At 42.0% G+C, this 21,093-nt stretch overlaps 1 protein-coding gene across 1 annotated transcript; it reads right to left on the bottom strand.

Annotated features, from left to right (window-relative positions):
• Positions 1 to 5,181: 5,181 nt before the first annotated feature.
• LOC138870895 (uncharacterized) lies at positions 5,182 to 7,523 on the bottom strand. The gene is made up of 5 exons (XM_070148735.1): positions 7,343 to 7,523; positions 6,237 to 6,716; positions 6,102 to 6,169; positions 5,833 to 6,024; positions 5,182 to 5,610 (listed from the first exon to the last, which is right to left on the bottom strand). The coding sequence occupies exons 1-5, from the start codon at positions 7,521 to 7,523 to the stop codon at positions 5,182 to 5,184; spliced, it is 1,350 nt and encodes a 449-aa protein (XP_070004836.1).
• Positions 7,524 to 21,093: the final 13,570 nt, after the last annotated feature.

The raw sequence follows: 21,093 nt of genomic DNA, 5'->3' as shown, positions 1-21,093 counted from the left end.
TATCTTGCTAGTAAACATAGCCGGGACCGTACAAGATACTAAATTCCATGTCATCGGAGGTGACATGAGATATAACACACACCTTGGGAGATCATGGATACACAAGATGAGGGCAGTGCCTTCAACTCTTTACCAGATGATGAAGTTCCCAACAGAGGAAGGAGTGAAAATAGTCTACGGGGAGCAACATGTTGCAAAGTATATGTTTGCAATCGAGGAAGTGGTGCGGATACCAGAGCCTTCGACCTCGGAGAAATCAAGCATCGAAGGTAAACAAGCAGCCAAATAGGAATCACCGCCTCTAGCCTCGATGGAATTGGAGAAACAGGTAATCGATGACGAAGATGAGTATTTCCTTACTCCTCAAACCTTCATCATTCCCGAAGAGTCCGATGCAACTCAGTCAATGATCAAGGAACTGGAGTAGGTCACACTGATCGAATATATGCTCGAGATAAAGGTATACCTAGGAACGGGGTTAACCCTCGAACTCAGGAATAAACTTATTTAATTTCTTATTGATAATATGGATTTCTTTGCTTGGTCCCATTTAGATATTTCAGGGATTCCACCAGAAATCACCATGCATCGGTTAAGCATCGACCATAGGTTTCAAACCGGTGAAGCAAAAAAGGAGGCCCCAGTCCGAGGTGAAAAATGCGTTCATAAAGGACGAGGTAATCAAACTTCTTAAAATAGGGTCTATTTGGGAGGTGAAATACCCCGAATGGTTAGCCAATGTAGTTGTAGTTCCTAAAAAAGGAAACAAACTTAGAATGTGTGTAGACTACAAGGACTTGAACAAAGCATGTCCGAAAGATTCTTTCCCACTGCCCAACATCGATTGTATGATCGATGCCACGACCGGCCGCGAGATCCTAAATTTTCTCGATGCCTACTCCGAGTACAATCAAATTTATATGAACCCGGAGGACCAGGAAAAGACTTTGTTTATTACTAAATTTAGAACTTATTGTTACAACGCAATGCCCTTCGGGCTAAAAAATGTAGGAGCTAAACCAACGCTTAGTTAACAAAATGTTCGAAGAACACATAGGTAAAACAATAAAAGTTACATTAATGATATGTTGGTTAAGTCCCTGTGTGCAGAGGACCATTTGACTCATTTGCAGGAAACATTCAAAATTTTGAGAAAATACAATATGAAGCTTAACCCGGAGAAATGTGCCTTTAGAGTCGGCTCGGGTAAGTTCCTCAACTTCATGGTGTCGAACCGGATCATCGAAATTAACCCTGATAAGATCAAGGCCATCAAGGATATCATGATCATGGATAGTGTGAAGGTCGTGCAAAGGTTAACAAGTCGAATAACTTCTTTGGGTCGATTCATTTCGACGTCATCAGATCGGAGTCACCGGTTCTTTTTCTTTGCTCAAAAAGAAAAAAGGACTTCGCATGGACCCCATAATGTCAGCAGGCCTTAGAAGAATTAAAGCGATATCTATCGAGCCCGCCTTTGCTTCATACCCCGAAAGTAGATGAAAAACTTTACCTATATTTGGCAGTATCCGAGATAGCGGTAAATGAGGTGCTAGTTTGAGAAGAGCAAGGTATGCAATTTCTTGTTTATTATGTAAGCCAGACTCTAGGAGATGCTAAAACCAGATACCCTCACTTAGAAAAATTGGCACTTGCACTGATAAGTGCATCTACAAAACTAAAGCCATATTTTAAATATCATCCCATATGTGTGTTAACCACATACCCCCTTCGAAATGTTTTGCATAAGCCCGAGCTATCAGACCGGCTGGCCAAATAGACCGTTGAATTTAGCGGGTACGATATCGAATATCAACCCCGAATGGCCATCAGTCACAAATTCTAGTTGACTTCATGGCCGATTTTACGCCGACTCTCATATCCGAAGTGGAAAAAGAACTCCTACTGAGTTCGGGTACATCATCAGGGGTATGAACTCTTTTCACGGATGGTGCTTCGAATGTGAAGGGGTCCGGGCTTGGCATCGTCATAAAACCACCTACGGGTAGTACCATTAGACAATCTATCAAAACTTCTAGGTTGACTAATAATGAGGGCGAGTATGAGGCCATGATTACAGGTCTCGGACTAGCCAAGAGCTTGAGAGCAGAAGTCATTGAAGCCAGTGCGACTCACTGTTGGTGGTAAACCAAGTAAACAAAAGTTTTGAAGTTTGTGAGGATAGGATGCAGCGATACTTAGATAAACTACAGGTAACATTGCATCACTTCAAGGAATGGACCCTGGACCATGTACCTCGAGAGCAAAACAATGAGGCCGATGCACTTGCTAATTTGGGATCCTTGGTTGAAGAAGATGATATTGTCTCGGGGACTGTAGTCCAGTTATTGAGGTTTGTGGTTGAAGAGGGTCATGCCGAGATAAATTCAACAAATTTGACTTGGGACTGGAGGAATAAGTACATCGATTATTTTAAGAATGGCAAACTCCTATCAGACCACAAAGAATCAAGAGCCCTACGAACCAAGGCTGCTAGGTTTTCATTAGATGAAGATGGAACATTGCACCGAAGAAGATTCGATGGGCCATTAGCAGTATGTTTAGGACCAGGAGACACCGATTATGTTCTATGAGAGGTCCACGAAGGTACTTGTGTAAATCATTCCGGCGCCGAGTCTTTGGTTCGCAAAATAATCAGAGCAGGGTATTACTGGGATAGCATGGAAAAAGATACTAAGGAATTTGTCGAAAAATGTGATAATTGCCAACGATTTGCACCGATGATCCATCAACCCGGATAACAACTCCATTCGGTCCTATCCCCGTGGCCTTTAATGAAATGGGGAATGAATATAGTCGGCCCTCTACCAACGGCCCCAAGTAAAGCTAAATTTAATTTATGACTGATTATTTTTCCAAATTGGTGGAAGCGCAAGCCTTCAAGAAGGTTAGAGAAAAAGAAGTTATTGACTTCATCTAGGACCACGTCATATGCCGGTTCGGGATACTTGCCAAGAATGGAAAGCAATTCATCGGAAACAAGGTGACAGAGTTCCTCGAGGCACATAAAATAAAAAGTATTTTATTGGCACCGTACCACCCAACTGAAAATGGACAGACTGATTCAACAAACAAAACTATCATTCAAAACCTGAAGAAAAGGTTGTTCGATGCAAAGGGGAAATAGAGAGAAGTTCTACCCGAGGTTCTTTGGGCATATCGAACAACACCAAAGTCTAGCACATGTGTTCCATTCTCTTTAGTATATGGTTCCGAGGCCCTTATTCCTGTCGAGGTCGGGGAACCCAGTGCAAGATTTTGACATACATTAGAGGAGTCAAACCATGAGGCTATGAATACTAGCCTCGAGCTATTAGATGAAAAATGAGAAATAGCGCTTGTTCGGACGGCCGCGCAGAAGCAAAGGATCAAAAGATACTACAATAGAAGGACCAACCTTCGGCATTTCGGAATCGGGGACTTAGTTCTACGGAAGTCACCCTCAATACTCGAGACCCGAATGAAGGGAAACTAGGCCCGAATTGGGAAGGACCGTATCGAGTCCTTAGAGTTGTCGGTAAAGGATCTTACAAACTTAGCACAATGGAAGGTGAACAACTACCAAACAATTGGAACATATCATTACTCAAACGATACTGCTGCTAAGGTATGACTTTATCCTTTTGTCCATTTGATTTAAAACTAACTCATTGCAAATTTTTGATCGAAGTTATCGAAGGCATATGATCTCGAAGGCACCCTTTTTACTAGAAGGCCTTAGGTTTTAAAGCATGTGTTGCACTCTTTTACCCTTAGATCGGATTTTGTCCCAAATGAGTTTTACCGGTGAGGTTTTTAACGAGGCAACAACTATGTCCTACCAAAGGAAAACATAACAGTATCCAAGGATTCTTTTCAATCAACCTCGAATACTGGGGGCATCACCCTCAGAGGTTATATTTTCAAGGAAAATACTTCACACCTAAGAAGGCCTCGACAGGAGAACTTTGTAATGGGCCAAACTGTCAGATGAACCGTATCCATATAGAATAGTCGATCCCCCACAGCAAAACATGTATACATGTATCAATTATTTGAAGAAGTATTCTGTTTATATCAAAAACACTTTGCACCTAAAATAAGTTTACTATTATACGAGCTCTATACTTATAATCCTACGGGAAGCGGCTCAAGAGCCAAAATACAAATGCACCCTCGAATACTTGGGGACCGTCATAGATAGTCGACACATCCGAGTCATCAAAACCTCGAACTCTTAAGACGTCAAAGAGGCATCCCTCGATATAAAGGCCAAGGCCAACATACTTGGGGACCAACCTTCTGAACAAGTTTGAAAGGTTATCGGGAAATAAGTCCAATAGACATACCCGAAGGCTACGACCGTATTAAAGACTATGGTCATATAAAAAAGCTACGGCCGAGATAATGCGGCTTAGAGACGTCTGACTTCTGCCATATAATTAAAGGCCTTCAATCACTTTGAAAAAATTGGTTAAATCAGACTATCCTAAGCAAATGAAAAATATTAAGGGCTTCGATAAATTCAGCCCTCAAATAATGTAAAGGCTGCTTCGATAACATCAGCCTTTGAAAAAACCTCAAGAGGTATTCGATTATGTTTACACAAACAAATTACTAATGAGGTTCTGATATGTCGAACCCTCAAAAAACCCAACGGGTACAAAAAACACATGCTAAGGCGTACAAAAATTTTCATTATGTCTTTTAGCCGAAAAGAGGAAAAAATTATAGCCACTATAGAGGCCGAATCGGCCCAACTTAAAGAGCCTAAGGGCCGATATATAAGAGCCTAAGGGCCAACCTAAAGATCCTAAGGGACTATATATAAGAGCTTGAGGGCCAATTTAAAAGAGCTTAAGGGCCAAAATATATAGAGTTCGAGACCTCGAACTCAAGAGTCCCATTATTCCGAGCTCACACCAAATCGAGTTAAGCTTAGCTCGAGGAGGTATTATGTTAATCAATAAAAAACCTAAGGGTTTACTATGTTTTGAGTCCAGTATTCGGTCTGATCATTAGAGCTATACAATAAAAAACTTTCACAGATAAAGATGAAACGAAATTCAACACAAGTCAAAAATAAGACAAAGAGGCCCTTTTGTATTTCCAAGAGATGATTACAAAAGATATTTACACAAGGGGTACTTGCACAAAAACACAAAATAAAGAAACTTCAATCTACTCCAGGGCTACATCTTCGACAGCCACACCTTTGGGAGCTTCTTCCTTGAGAACCTCCCCTTTGGGGACTTCATCTTCATCTCCACCACTTTCAGAGCCACTGGTTGAACCCTCGTCCTCGGAAAGCAAAGTGGCAACCTCTTCTTTCAAAGTCTTCTCCTTTTCAATATCGGCTAAGAGATCGAAGCCTCGAGCATGCACCTCCTCGAGGGTTTCTCTCCAGGACTGTCGCCTGGCATGGTCAAGTGCACATGAGAGCTTAACCTCATCCACATCAGAGATCTCCTTTGCCCAGGTGTTAGCTGCTTCAGGGTCAGCTCGGTACGAAGATATAAGCGCCTCTGCTTCAGATTTGGCCTTGGCAAGCTCAACAACAGATTTAGCTTCATGCTCTTCAATTTCGTGGCTCCGAGCCATGCTCTCCTCCTTCACACTTCAAAACTGGAATTCGATTGAAGCCAGCTGCTCTCCTCTTTCTCTGAGGCGAGACGGTCCATGCCATGCCTCCACCCTAGGGTCACGACCTCCTTCATCTTGAGCTCCTCTCGGAGCTGCTCCACCAGTTCGCCCTTTTGTTGAGCTTGCAAAGTTGAAATGTTAGCCGATCAATCAGGCAAATGCTTAACAAAACATCAAAGGGTATACTACCTTTTCAATAAGCTCTGTCTGTTCTTGATGAGCCTTTGCCAGTTCGGCTCGAAGATTGCTGATTTCCTCCTGTTTCTTGATATAGAGTGTTTTTAGACCGTCCCTCTCTTTCGATATTTTCTTAAGCTCGACCTCACATCGAGCGAGCTTAGCTCGAGACTTGGAGAACGCTTCCTTATGAAGTGTCACAACCTTCACAAAAGGGAAAAGTTAGACTCAGAACAAAAAGAATGAAGCACAGGTGTAATTTTAAACGAATAGAAACTTACCTGTTTGAAGAGCCGGTAGGCCTCATCGAGAATAAAAGAAGCATCTGGGTTGGGGCCATCTTTGATCCCTGCAAGGCATTCTCGAAAGATATTGTGCCCTTCGTGGCTCGTCCCCACATTAGGAGTTCTCAGGACCAGGCGGCGAATTGTCCATGTTAATTACACCAAGTGTTCCACTCAGGTCATTTTCTTCTCTTTGAAAGACCTTGGGACCGGCCCCCTCGGTCTCACCCTCCAAATGACCTCCAAGACAAGGTGCTCTTTTACTGTCCGATGGCACGGGGACTTTGCTCGAACTCCCCTTGGAGATTTCTTCGGTTCTAGAATGAACCGTCACTGACACTACCGGTTCGACAGACTTCGAAGCACCAGTGCTTCCTCTTTTGCGAACTACAAACATGTAGTCGTCATCTTTTTCTTCTTTCTGGTCCCGAAGGCGTTGGGCCATTTCTGGAGGTAGGGCCACATTATCGGCCTTAGGCTTTCGAGCTGCGTTTTTCTTCGGCTTTGGAGTATTTGCAGGTGACCCCCTCTTTCTCTTCTTTTCTTTGGGAGGCTTTGGGATCTCTTCTTCATCAGTCGGAGACGGCCGCATAGCGACGGCGTCTCCGAGGCCTACATAAACACAAAGTAAGTATTTCACTGAGAAACACAAGCAAACAAACAAGGGAACTCACCGTGGTTTTTAGCCTCCCATCAACCCTTGGCCAGGTCACGCCAGCAACGCTCCGCGTATGAGGAAATAGAGGCCAAATTTCGGACCCAACCTTCGAGGTCTAGGACCGCACCAGGAAATCAAGCAACAACTACATCAACGGAAAGGGGTTAGATCGAGAAAAAAGATGAAGTCGAGAAAGAAAAGGAAAAACAAGGTATAAAATCAATATCAACAAATGTGTAATTACATTTAATATTCCATTCTTCGAGGAATGGCATCCTCTCAGTAGGTATCAGATCGGAAGTCCTGACTCGGACAAACCGACTCATCCACCCTCGATCTTTGCCTTCATCGATGCTGGAAAAAAGAGATTCTGTGGATCGGCACTGCAGCTTTATTAGGCCACCTCAATAGAGATAAGGACTGTATAGCCTAATCAGATGATCGAGGGTAAAAGGCATTCCCTAAACCTGTTTCAAGAAGAATCTGATTAGATTGACGATGCACCAGAATGAAGGATATATTTGGCCAAGCGTCACTTGGTATTGTTGGAAAAAATCAAGAATAACTGGGTTAATGGGACCTAGAGCTGGATCGACAAGGCCCAGTGTGAACGGGTAGGTGTATGCGCTTAAGTACCCTGCTTTGTAAGTAGTAATGTTCTCTTCAGGAGAAGGGATCACTACATCTTTTTTCTCCCAGTTGCAGTCCTTTATCACCTGCTGGAGCTCGTCTTTGGTTATTAAACAAATGTATCGAGACATGGGCTCACATCGGCCTGGTGTCGATACAGGTTTATCGATTTTAAAATCAAAGGTTGTTTCACACGGTGGGGGAATACACTCCTCGATATGAGGCGACACTACCGTTTTACTTTTGGCCGGTCTCGATGATGAAGAGGCTTTTTCTTTGAGGAACCGATTTAGATGTTTTAGCCATTATGGTGTAGAGATTCAAAGAGAAAAGGTTGGTAATGAAGTAAAGGCAAACTAAAGAGAAGGATGAACTCAGAGAAGTTGAAGGAGCTAATGAAATTTTGAAAACGATTAGAGAAGTAAAGTTTGTGAAATGGTGAAGTTAGCCTATTTAAAGAGGTTATTCAAGCATAATGGGGAAGCCAAATAGCCGACCGTCAGTTGCCTCTAATTAAACTTTGGGAATGGCACGAAAGCGACCTTTCAGTCACTTCAGCTGCTGACATCACGAGATTGGCATTGGGACCGAAGCATCTAGCAGTAAAGATCGAATCGTTTCTTATCGACCTACTTTAAGAAACGCGGGGACTATCTGTATACGGTAAAAATCAGCCGCGCTCGATTTCCCAGGCTCGAGGGATCGCCTTAGGTACGAGTTCGAGTAAGATCGAGTTCGAGGTCGACAGACTAGAATCGAGCTCGAGGACGGAATGTAATACCCGAAGATAAGAGTGCGAGGAATACCGAAGTTAAGTATGCTCGACCCCAAAATTGTACCGTTATGGATTTGTAATAGAATGATCTAGATTCCGGACACGTCCCCAAGATCATGGCACAAATCCCTGAATAGGATTGTACGATTCCGTACTAGGCGGTTAAACAGCTGTACCGAGAATATTCCTTACTGTAAATAAATATATACCTTATTTAGGGTTCCCCTATTATATAAAGGGGACCCCAATCATTTGTGAGATCATCTAATCATTGAGAAAAGAATATGCTCTCTACTTTTTGCCTACTGTTCATCAGAATTGTCCTTTAGCTCTAATGCTCTTATTTTACTTTTCTTGCTTAATTATTCTTATTGTTCTAAATGCATCTCGAGGTCACTAAGCTCGAGGTTATCGCTGCAGAGTTATATTGGTTTGATTCACTTATTTCTTTCATTTCTACTTCATACTTCTTGATTATTAATTGGCATTGAACTAAATCACATATCTTTAAAACCACTAATCAAATTTAATTGTTACTCATATTTTCGAGGTAAACAAAAACATAATCATCCTTCACTACTTTATTTTTCTGTTTAAGCAATCGATATTCAAGGTTTGCTGATCCAATTAATCCATTTTTGTCGGATCAGAGAAGTCTTTAAAGAAAAGTAAATTGTTCCCTATGCATAAGCCGTAATAGTGAATAGTCCCAAAATACGTAGATGTAGTCTTAGTGGGCGTTTGGACATAAAAATTGTGGAATTCCAAAAAAAAGTGAATCTTTTAAAGTGAAAATGGTATTTGAAAATTAGAGTTGTGTTTGGACATGAATATAATTTCGGATTATTTTTGAATTTTTGTGAGTGATCTGAGTGGAAATTTTGAAAAGCAGTTTTTTGGAGTTTTTTAATTTTTTTTGAAAAATTTCAAAATTCATCTTCAAGTGAAATTTGAAAATTTTATGGTCAAAAATTGATTTCGAAAAAAGCAATTTTTTTTTTGAAAAAAAGTGAAAAAATTCTTATATCCAAATGGGCTCTTAGTTAGATCCACATGGAGATTCTCACTTTAGAGGAGCTTCAGAAGGGCCGATCTTTTTAGTCCTAATTCTATATAGTCTTAATGACAATAATTTACAGGTTTAAGATTAAATTCTAAAAGATTTGCAATGTAACCTTTTCATTGTATAATTTAGGCCACAAAACTTCTTTTGTTATTACATTTGTTTACCTTTGAATATGGATAATAATTGAATTTACATCGGCTTTAAGGATATGTGGATTAATTCAATACAAGTGATAAATAATGTTAGATAAGCGAATTTAAGGTAAAATAAATAACCAAACCAGTCGTGATGCTAACTCCGAGCTCGAATATGAGCTTAGTAATTGTTCTTTTCTTGATTTGGAGACAAATATTTATAAAGAATTATGAGCAAAAATAAGAACTTTGAATAACTTAGAAGCAGAGAGAACAAATTTATATTGCCTTGATATGCGTGTTACAGTGTCTTGCTTGAATAAAAACCATCCCTTTTATATAGTAGGAGAGTTTCATCCCTAGTACAATTCTAAGAAAGGTAAAAGTCTTCTTTTTGGTTAATCACTAAGCTACTACCGATACAGGCCGAGATCTACACTGTGATATCCGCTTGGGCACGGATATCACGACCCTTTGTTAGTCATGTGCAAACGTTTGGTAATGCTTTTCGAGGTCTTGGAGCTTGAACTAGATACCGGGGGGGGGGGGCTTGGTCTCGATAACTTCGGTTGTACGCACTTTGCTCGAGCCTTTATACGAGAGGTTTCTAGCGTTGATCCCGATTCCTTGTAGTTATGTCCTGACTTCGTTTGGCCCATTAGAAAATCAGGGTGCTCATTAGCCCTAGTTTTACTTGTATACAGATAGTTCCCTCGTTTCTCAGAGAGTGGTTTGCCGAAACGATGAGAAATAATAGATGTTCTTCGGTTCCTTCCTTCGTACGTTACAACCAAAACGATGAAGAAGTCAAAATGTCTTAGCAGTTGTGTCGTTCTAACTTCGGACACGTGTCAACCATCGTCTGGTTGTCTCCGAATGCGAAGCGTCGCGTACTTCCCCTATAAAAGCTTCTACCCTTTGTTCTTTTCCACTTTACGATCAAGCTTCTACCTTCGAATTTCGTAGATATCACAAACATCTTTCTAACCTTCATATCTTTATCTTTGATCTTCAAATCATCATAATTGTTCTTAGGTTCTTACCCAAATTTTCTTCAAATCTTCATACTCTGCTCTTCAGCCTTTAAACTTGTTCCTTCAAACATTCATACTTTTTCTTGAAATTTTCAAACTTTATTAGATAGAAATGGCTAAAGTTTCAAAATTAGTTCCTCAATAGGCTGCCTTACCTCTTCATCTTTCAACCCAGCCACAAATGACGAGGTGGCTACTTCCGAGGTGGCTGTTCCTGAAGTGGCCGCTCCCGAGGTGGCTGCCCCCGAGCCTTTAATGAAAAGATTTATACCCGGAGGTTTCTCAATCACGGACGACTTCAAAGTCGAGAAGCCCTAATCTAAATAGGACCGAAGTGAAGGATCATCGAGGTATATATGTTCCATTGCTGAAGATATCCTTCCCGTGGTTCGAGAGGATTGTAAATGGGAAGGCAAGGATGTAGTAGTCCAGGGGCCTAAGGATGATATTACTACCCACGTGGAGGGGTACTCAAGTATTTACACTTACCCCTGCATTCTAGGCCCGGTAGACCCAGTGATTTTGGACTTATGTAAGAGGTACGAGGTATGCCTCATACAAAACCACCCATCTCTTTGAAGGATCGTGATCCTCCTCCATTATTTTGTAAACTATACTGAATCCTCTTACTTCACCCTCGACCACCTGCTCCGTCTATAAAGTCCCCAAATTTTCCAAGGGGGACTGATGAAGCTTACTCACCGGGCTAGCAAGGCCCCTTTTCGAGTATAGACGAGGATTGAGACCGAGACTAGTAGGGGCACTTCGTTCGGGTGAAGACTAAAGATCTGATCTCTCTCGAGTTTCTTACGTTCCCCGAGAAGTGGAATGCATCTCGTAAGTGCAGCCTTTTCTTAAGTGTCAATTTTTCTTTATTTCCTTTCTCATCATTCGTATTTGTGATTGTGCAGCTATTGCCCGGGTTCCCAATGCGATCCCTCGACTCAAGGAGTTGATCGATGGCATCTGCAAGCAAATGTTATATTTTGATCGCTCAAGGCGCAAGCTTTCAAATGACCGATGGGAGGCCCATTCTCATGGTAAGGTCTTTCCCAAAGCGGTTACTGTTATGCTCCGAATTTTCATAATACTGACCCTTTCTCTTTTCTTTGGAGGTTTGCCTAAGACCATCGAATTTAGACCACTGAAGAGAAACGAGGATGAGTCCTTACTCATTGACTACTCTATTATGGGACAGCTCAGGGCTACCATGGGGGAAAAGAGGAAGAGAGAAAGAAAGACTTCGAGCTCCCCGAGTTCTAAGGTAAAGCCAAAGAAGCGGGTGGCTCATAAGCCCAAGAAGAGCACCAGCTCCGAGTGCCAGATTCTGACTCACTTCTCTGGCTCAGGGATGAGTTTAAAGAAGATGATATTTTTGTTGCACACAGATCGACCCTTGCCGGGGAGCAGGCCACACCAAGGGGCAGGTCGTGAGACCGACCTCCCTCCAGCTCAAGAGGTCGAGATAGAGACAGAGGCTGAGACCCCTCGAGAAGCCAGTTCTGCACCGAAGGAAGTGACCAGTGTAATAGAAATTATGGATGCGCCTCTTACACCGAGTCCATTCTTGAGGAGGCTCAAGGAGGAAAAGAGAAGTCAAGTGAAGGAGTCCATGGTGCGAACAACCCCCTTCATTCCTTCTCTGATGGTGCGGATTCATTTACTTTAGAAGATGTTTTTGAGCTGGGCGACCTGGAAGTCCCGAAGAAGGATGTATCTTTGGAAGCTGGTGGGCTGAGTTCAAGCCCAAACTTGGTTAATCAATTTCCTACTCCGAGTGCGGACCCCGATCGCTAGAGAGCGGTTATTCTTACTATCCTTGAGGATGCTTGGGTTCTATCCACTCCCGTGGGCATAGCCAGTTACTTGCAATGCCTGGTGAGCAAGAAGGACCAAGCAAAGATGAATGAGGTGGGTGCACCGTATCTTTTCAAATAGGTGCAGTAGGTGCTTAACGGGGTAAGGCACCAATACTTCATTTTGAATTTCACTAAGGTTTTGATATTTCTCACTACTTTCATCATTTTGCAGGCCTCAATACTTCACCATGAGAGCTTTCTCTAGTACCTCTCTGAGATCAACCAGCTGGAGTTCAAGTTCAAGGAGCAAGCTCGAAAGAAGGATATGCTCCTCAGTGAGCAACAAGATGGGGCCATCAAGAACCTTCAGGCCGAGCTGATAGAGCTCAGAAAGAAGATTTGACCCTCAAACGGGAGCATGCCGACTTGATTGAAAAGGTAAAGGTCTTTGAAGTTAAAAACGAGGAGCTAGTCATGGTGACTAACGACAAAACCTTCAGGTCCAGCAAAAGTTCAATCAGATCAACCATCTCCAAGTCGAGATGAAAGAGGTCCAGGCCATGGCTAATGGGTGGAAAAGAAAAATGGACCTGCTAGCTTCGGAGAAGGAAACTGCCCAGGCAAAGCTCGCATCGGTAAAGGTCCAACTTCGGGTGGCGAAAGAGAAAGATAATAAGCGGTTCCAGCTGAATGACAATCTCCGAGCACAACTGAGCTCGACTCTCATAGAGGGGACGCCCTCGGTAGAGAATACGAAGCAATAAAGTCCAAGTTGGACACAACCTCCAATGATGCCGAAGACACGGTGGCCCAATACAAGGCTGATGTTGAAGCTACCGAGACCCATCTGAAAATGAAGGCTGAATATATGATGCGTTTGTCTTGAAGGGACACCCTCTAAGAGATCCACTCATGAGGTTTCGACCTGCCAGCCGAGATGGAGGAAGCAATAAAACTTAAGGTCGAGGCAAAGAAACTTTTCGAGCCTGAAGGTTTCGAAGGCTTCGAGGGTTCTAAGGAATCTGAAGGCTCCGATGATTCTAGCGACTAGTCGGGCCCCGATGAAGACCATGCATGAATACTTTAGAACTTTTTTAGTTTTTGTCTTGTATATGTTTTTTGTTTATTTTGAGATCATTTTGTTAGGCCTTTGTAAAAACATTCCGAAATATATAAAATTTCCATTTTTAGCAATTTTGAGTCTCTACTTTTTTAGCATTTTTCATAATTTCTATTTTTGCAAAATATTTCTAATGCCTTAGCATAGAATCAAATATAGTAATGAGTCATTCGTTTTTCATAGGTCTGAACAGAGAGTTACTTCGATGCAACTTTATTTGTTCGAGGCTTTGAAAACTTGGTATGACCAAAAATTTTCCCAAGATGCTTAAGTGGTTTTAGACGATGATTTTGCCAAGGGTAATCCTTTAGCATGTTTTGAATTTTTCTAAAGGTCTTATCCTCTGATTAAGAGCCTCGGACGTCTCCGAGCCATTTTTTAGGGTGGCCGCAACCTTTTGTGTTTAGGCACTACCTAATAGGTTTTGTGCCTCTAGGATTTGATAGCCTGAGTTGCCCGAACATTTTTCGAATAATAGTCCCCGAGTGGGGGTAGCCCTTGGGCTCAATAGTCTCCGAAAAGGGGTGGTCCTTGGGCTCGATAGTCCCCAAATTGGGGTAGTCCTTTGGCTTGATAGTCCCCGAATAAGGGTAACCCTTGGGCTTGATAGTCCCCGTATAGGGGTAGCCTTTGGGATCGATATTCCCCGAATAGGGGTAGCCTATGGGCCCTTAAGATCTATGTTTTAAGAGGCAAAAATATGTAATAGAAAGGTGGAAACTTTCTTTCATTTTTGTGTGTAAAGTACATGATCGAAAGCATGTAGAAATTTGTATCATGGCTAAGGTGGACTATGTGGGACGGTTCACTTGACCATTTGACCTTTACAATAAATCCTAACCATCGAGCCTAAGCTATTCAAGTACAAAGTTTCCTTCTTTCCTTGCTAAGGACCTTAACCCGAGGGTGATGGCCCATAGTATTTGCAGTCGATCTTGAGAGGGATTGGATACTATTGATGCACCCATTGACTCTAGTTTAAGAGCGACCTTCAAATCTGAATTAGCACGATTTACTATTGCCTAGTTAAAAACCTTGCTGAAAAACTCATTTGGGACAAAACCGGTTCAAGGAAAAAAGAGTGCAACGCATGCTTTCAGACCTAATAATCACATTCTCCCTTGGCCGTTGCCTCTAAGTGTTATTATGATTCATAATATTATTAAAAGAGTAAATGAGATCATACCTTAGCAGTAGTATCACTTTAAATGCATGTTCCAGTTGTTCGGTAGTTGTACACCATTTTCTACTTCGAGTTTGTATGAGCCTTTGCTGGTAATCCCGATGATTTGATATGGTCCTTCCCAATTTGGTCCTAGCTTTCCCTCGTAAGGGTTTTGGGTGTGCAGCGTCACTTTCCTTAAAACCAAGTCCCCGATCTTGAAGTGTCAGAGGTTGGCTGTTCGGTTGTAATATCTTTCTATCCATTGTTTCTAGGAAGCCAGCCGGACTAGGGCAACCTCATGCCTTTCATGCAATAGTTCCAGGCTTGTGCTCATGGACTCACTGTTCGAGTCTTCGATCGCAAATCAAAACCTGAGGCTTGGTTCTCCGACTTCGACTAGTATTCGTGCTTCGACACTGTCACTACCCAAATCAGAGGGCCGCAACGGGCACCTGGTACCTTACTCAACTGAGTACCAATGTAACATATATTTCTTATTATACTATAATGGGTAAATGTGCCAAAAGGGGCGTCATGAGATAATTAGAATAAAACATAAGGGAATACTAGACATAGGATGACCTAACATGATATAAAAACTAATACATGTGACATACGGGCCTATAAGGCCGACATGATCATTTGTAAACTCAAAACATAGGCCGACTACTCCATACAAGTATCCATATACATGACATCCGTCTACAAGCCTCTAATAGTGCATAAACATCATAAGGCCGGGACAAGCTCCGACATATCAATCAATACATGTCCAAAGCATACTGACCAAATTGGCAACTCCAGAGCAAGTGGAGTACACCAACACCTTTTGCTGAGCTGATAGCCTACTAGTAGGACTGCCAACCTGTCTATCGAGACATACAGGCATGAAATGCAGTATTCCCTAGCAAAAAGGACGTCAGTACAAATAAAGTACCGAGTATGTAAGGCATTAAAATCAATATATCAAAGACATAAAAGAAACATGGAGTAAAGGACTCAACCTATCAGTCTAGATTGCTTTGTGAATCATGAAACATTTATAATTCCATGCATATACATATAAATGTCATATCATGCATAGGTATATGCGTACATAACATCATCAAGACTCTGATGGAATCCCATCATATCGTCTCAGACTCTGTGGGTGAAATATTCAACATATACCAACTGATCAGGTGGTGGTATGTATATAATGCCATAACCTTTTCCCATACCCCATATACATATACTATACATGTATATAACACCATCCGGTCATGGGTCAATATACATCTATAAATGAATGCAATACATAATGAAGAAAGTCAACAAGACATCTCGAAGTGTCATGAGACCTATGAACAGACGATATAATAGTAGGACACATAGGGAATCAAGAACATAGGCAACCCTAGTACTTCTAAGAATAGGATCATTTGTGAAAGTTGCGTGCTTACTCGTTTCGTTGTGTCATATGGATCATGCCAAAAGGAAAGAAGGGATAGCCTTAACATACCTTTGTTGTTTACTTAACCAACAACGTCGGTTCAGCCCGTTGGTACTTCAATCTACAACAAACAATAAGGGACCATTGTTAAGCTTATGGAAGCTAGAACTCAACACAAATGAGTGAATAGCCCATCTACGAAATTTTGGACAGCACCTCCCCTTATTCTTTTCATTTTCCTCAAATCCAACAACAAGATCAACATGTCCTGAATGTCAACAAACATACATACATACATACATACATACATATATATATATATATATATATATATATACATATATACATACATATATATATATATATACATACATATATATATATATACATACATATATATATATATATACATATATATATATATACATACATATATATATATATATACATACATACATATATATATATATATACATACATACATATATATATATATATATATATATATATATATATATATATATATATATATATCTTAACCGCATATTCATTATAATACATCACCAAAACAGCCTATACCATCTCACCCAACAACCAAGTTCTAAGTTGCACTTTCCAAGTTGGACAGCACCTCCCCTTATTCTTTTCATTTTCCTCAAATCCAACAACAAGATCAACATGTCCTGAATGTCAACAAACATACATACATACATACATACATATATATATATATATATATCTTAACCGCATATTCATTATAATACATCACCAAAACAGCCTATACCATCTCACCCAACAACCAAGTTCTAAGTTGCACTTTCCAAGCCTTCCCTTTTTCTAAACACATCAACCACAATAGAAATAGTATTCTTAAGTTATTTCTACTGATTTCCAACCATAAAAAATCAAGAATTCAACTCCAAAATAGTCCAACAACTATAACACTTCAACATGAAGTTCAACCTACTTCACAGATTTCCTTTAACAAATCAACTAGATATATATAGATGATCTTAAATACATATAGGAGAGCTAAACCTTACCTTGGTAGCAAGAGTACTTGTCCAACTATGCTTTACTTCAAGATCAAACAATATCTTTACCCCAAACAACAAAGTAGAGAGAGAGAGAACTAGGTGATCTTGATCTTCCAAGAGAGATAACTAGGTGACCAGCTTGTGGATTTGGTTTTGAACCTTAGGATAACTTTGAGAGAGATTTTGGAATGATGTTTTGGATATCCTTCACATTTCAATATAGAGAGAGGGATTCTAAATTATTTTCTTAGTGAAATATCTATGTATATATGGCCCTACAAATAGGCTTGGGCAGATGGGTTGGGCTGCCCATCTCTATCCTTTTCCTTTCCCTTTTAATTTGGTCCATAAACACTTAAGGGGCCATTTCGTTGGAATACGAATTATGCTGGTATAGGTTATGCTGAGATTATTGTTTATTCACTGTTTTGTATGTTGTATTAAGAATGACAATTTCATAATTCTAAGAAGAAGAAATAAGTTGTACCGGTGCTAATTACCCCATCTTATATAAGGTATAAGTTATACTAGTGTTAAAATAAACACCGAGATAACTTATACCTGGTTTGCTAACCAAACATAGTTGTTTACCGTGAATATGGTGACAACAATTAAATTTGTGGATAAGATTCTAAAAATACGTGATCTATTCCCGAGCTAGTTGTTAGAGCAGTTAATGCCAAGAATATGGAATTTAATGATAAAATTCAAGCTAAAACGAGATAGTAATTGAACCGAAGGGCCTGCTTCTTAGACGTAGATCTAGTCAATAGGGGACCTCGGGGTCAACGTCAGGGTCAAATTCGAGCTATCGAGGATAGTTGGGGATGGGATAACAGTTGAAGATACAATTAAACAAGGCTCTTTATAGCTAGTACTGAGTTATATGACGAAGAATAAGTAAGGAAACGATGGATATCGAGGTAACCTTGGGCCAGTGAGAACGAACAAGTTAGAAAGAAAAGAGAGAGAGATATTATTGCACTTGAGGAGAAATGGAGCAACATCAGTCCCTTACAAGGTAGGGTGAGTCCTCTTTATATAGGAGGGGAACTCGACTGCAAGTACATGAAGATTAATTACAGAGTAGGGAGATGGGATGGCTTGACGCGACGCCTCAGCATAGGCTCTGGATAGGCCGGCCCTGTCAGACTTAGTCGTGTGCCTTGGGAGCTACCCCCTCTATCTTGGCTTCGATTTTAATTTTCTCTGAGTCGGACCTCGACGAGCCCCAAGGTTGGGCACTCGGTCGTGGCTTCCCATCCTCGTGGTCTCGAGGCGTTCTTCCGAAATGACTTGACAACAAGAATCAAGTCCTCTGATTTTGCCGTGTACAGATAGTCTCTGAATTTCCCATAATGAAGTGATGGGAAATGATTCTGACACTTGACTTCTCGAGTTTCTCTCGGTGACGCCATACTGATGATGCAACTCCTGTCATGAGTTTTGTGGTAACCGGGGCATCCATAGGCTTATGCATTTTTGACTTCATTCAATGCAATCCTGATTCCCACTCTCCAAGGTAAAGGTACCGCCTTCGCTTTTGGTTTTCCAAAGATGCATTAACTGCGTCTGTCGATCAATATTTCAAAGCCTCGATGATCGTGTCATAACCCCCTATAAATGGGGGTATTTTGGTGTTGTCTTTCCTATCCCAGTGCCTTTGTTGGCTTGCTTGCCTATTCCCTCAATGCCATTAGGCAGAGCTTCCTTAGACTGTGTCATGGCCTTTTGCCGGGGCTTCCCTTCGTCGGGTATAACCATGCTATCCCGCTACTGCTGTGGTCATTAACATGTTCACTATGGTTGCTGCTGTTGGCCTAAGGTGATGATGGATGGGGAGTCGGTTTCCCCCTTATGTAGACAATTATTCGTATTATGCACCGCTGCTCACTCTCCTACCCAGGCCTGGTGTGGCACTGGGGCCTACCAAATCTTCAACCTTTGGTTTCTGCGGGCCATGTCTTTTTTCTCTGCCTCCTTTGCGTCCCCTCCTTTTCCTCTTCTTTATCTTCTCCGATGGGAATCCCTTAGGGGATTGAGCTGGGAACCTAGAGGAGGTGGAGGTCAAAGGAATCACCTTCGAGGATGCATGCTCGAGGGGGTGGTGCTCGAGGATGCTGATAACGGAGATGGACCTTCGAGGGTGGACCGGGTCCTCGGGTTTCTTCACATGTACATCCTTCCATTCCTCCTATAGATCTCTGTAGGCTTTTGTATTTGTATGTAAGGACCCCTCGAGGGTTGTTGTACACGGATCTGTATAAATATAAGTATATTTCATTGACTTCTGCTTTCGATTCTTGCTTTGTAATTGCATGTTCTCATGCCCTTCGGGGCCCTTTGAATGCCTTCCTTTATTTGTTAACCGTTGATATCTGATTTGGGCGCGAGTGTTCTTTCCGATCCTCTACTGATCAACATGGCTCTCTTTTGAACCCATTGTCGTACCTCGGACCAATCCAGGATCGATCTGATAGACCCGGGCAGTCGGGGCCCTCCGAGCTGTATGGAGATAATACACTGAATTTCGGGGCCTTTGGGAACATTATCCTGAATGAAGGTCAGCTTTGGGTACCTGGGGGTCCCTTTTTGATCTTGATACAAATAGCCTTCTTAAAACATATAGGATGAACTTCTGCTATGGAGTTGTCCGTACTCGGGAGCTGCCTTGGACCTTCGTGGAGCTTTCGTGATCGGAGCTTCTTGTGTTATTCCTCTTTTTAGAAAGGGGGAACCACGAGACTATGTACTTGCCTTACATCAAGTGGTGGTGTTGAAAGCTTCCCGAAGTCCGACTTCTCTTTTCGGGGATCCTCGAGGTAGAGCACTGTCTCGAGATTGGAGGTAATACGAACAATTCCTCGAGTATTGTCTTTTTGTTGAAGGATGCTTTCTGGATCGGGTATCACCCCGTTGATCTACATTGAGCCTATAAGTTTCTCGGGGCTCACTCCAGGTAGGCGAGTCATCACTATTTCTCACATATATGTGGGACAGCTTCAGCTTCTTCGCAAGACCTCACTATTTTTAGATAGCCGCTCTTTCCGCTTTGGCATAGGGTTCTTCATTTCTTCTGTCGCAAAAAGTGTTGGTTCACGCCCTTGCTTCGATCTGTTAGTTTTACCATAGTCATGGCAACCACCTCGGGGCCGGCCCGACAGGTAGCAGAGAGTGCTGCTATCTAAAAATAGTGAGGTCTTGTGGGAGTTCGCTCTGAAGAGGCCGTCTTTGATAAGAGGGGAACATCTAGATATGGTGAGAAATACTGCGGATGGAGCGAGGGAATCACGCTACAGGTGCTTCCCCCAGATGGGAGTATCACAGACTCTACTGATGGATTCTTGAGCGTATACCTATATCCTTTCGCATTTGGTCCCTTTGAGAGGGTTGTGCTTGATTTTTACTTGAAGTATCGGGTTACTTTGGCGTAGATACATCTGTCATTTTGGTGAGTGGTGCTAATGATGAGGTTCTTTGCGGAGGAGGCCAGTCTTAAATTTACGCTTAACCATCTCGTCAAGCTATACCAGCCCTTTCATCACCAGGGCCTGCTAACCTTGAGGTGCCGTTCGTCCACGCTTTTTGTAGTTGACGACGAAGAGGACGGGGATCAAGAGTGGGCTGGTTGGTTTATCCGGATCCGGACGGTCGACATTATCCCTGTGGAGCTTTTGCCAATTCCCGAAGGGTGGAATTATACACGTGAGTGGAGCGTCTGGTGCTTTTTCAAATTTTGCCCATTGCAAAAATCAGTTGAATAATAGTGTTTTTCCCTTATTGTAGCAACTTCATGGATGCCGGGCGAAGCCTTTGACCTACCTGGCTGGGTCTTGAGGCTGGTGACTCATTCGACCTGCGATGAGTGTCGGTGGCGAGCTGTGCTTCGTATCAGATAGGGAGTAAAATACCAAGGTATATGCGTATGCTTCCTTTGCCTTGGCCTTCATATATTTGAAGTAACGTTTTCCCTTTTTATTTGTACCGGATTTGCCGCTTGCAGATATCGGGCGGTTCCTTAGGATGAGACAGCGCTCTTCCGAAGAGGGGAAGGATTCATCGATCTCCAAGCCGAGGGACGATGGCTATATGAGGGATCGACACCCGCGATGTGATGGAGCTTTTAGTGGTACTGAACG

This window comes from Nicotiana sylvestris, chromosome 6 (genome assembly GCF_000393655.2).
Source record: "Nicotiana sylvestris chromosome 6, ASM39365v2, whole genome shotgun sequence".
NCBI lineage: Eukaryota > Viridiplantae > Streptophyta > Magnoliopsida > Solanales > Solanaceae > Nicotiana > Nicotiana sylvestris.
The sequence above is the reverse complement of the archived record's forward strand: the minus strand, read 5'-3'. Positions and strand labels throughout refer to the sequence as shown.

What these genes read in the sequence shown, in the direction of transcription:
- LOC138870895 (XM_070148735.1), bottom strand. Translation starts at nt 7,523, where the DNA reads ATGTCTCGATACATTTGTTTAATAACCAAAGACGAGCTCCAGCAGGTG. An exon ending in CCTTGTCGATCCAGCTCTAG is followed by an intron (nt 6,717 to 7,342) that starts GTCCCATTAACC and finishes GTGTTTATGTAG; the next exon opens with GCCTCGGAGACGCCGTCGCT. An exon ending in CCTACCGGCTCTTCAAACAG is followed by an intron (nt 6,025 to 6,101) that starts GTAAGTTTCTAT and finishes CCTTTTGTGAAG; the next exon opens with GTTGTGACACTTCATAAGGA.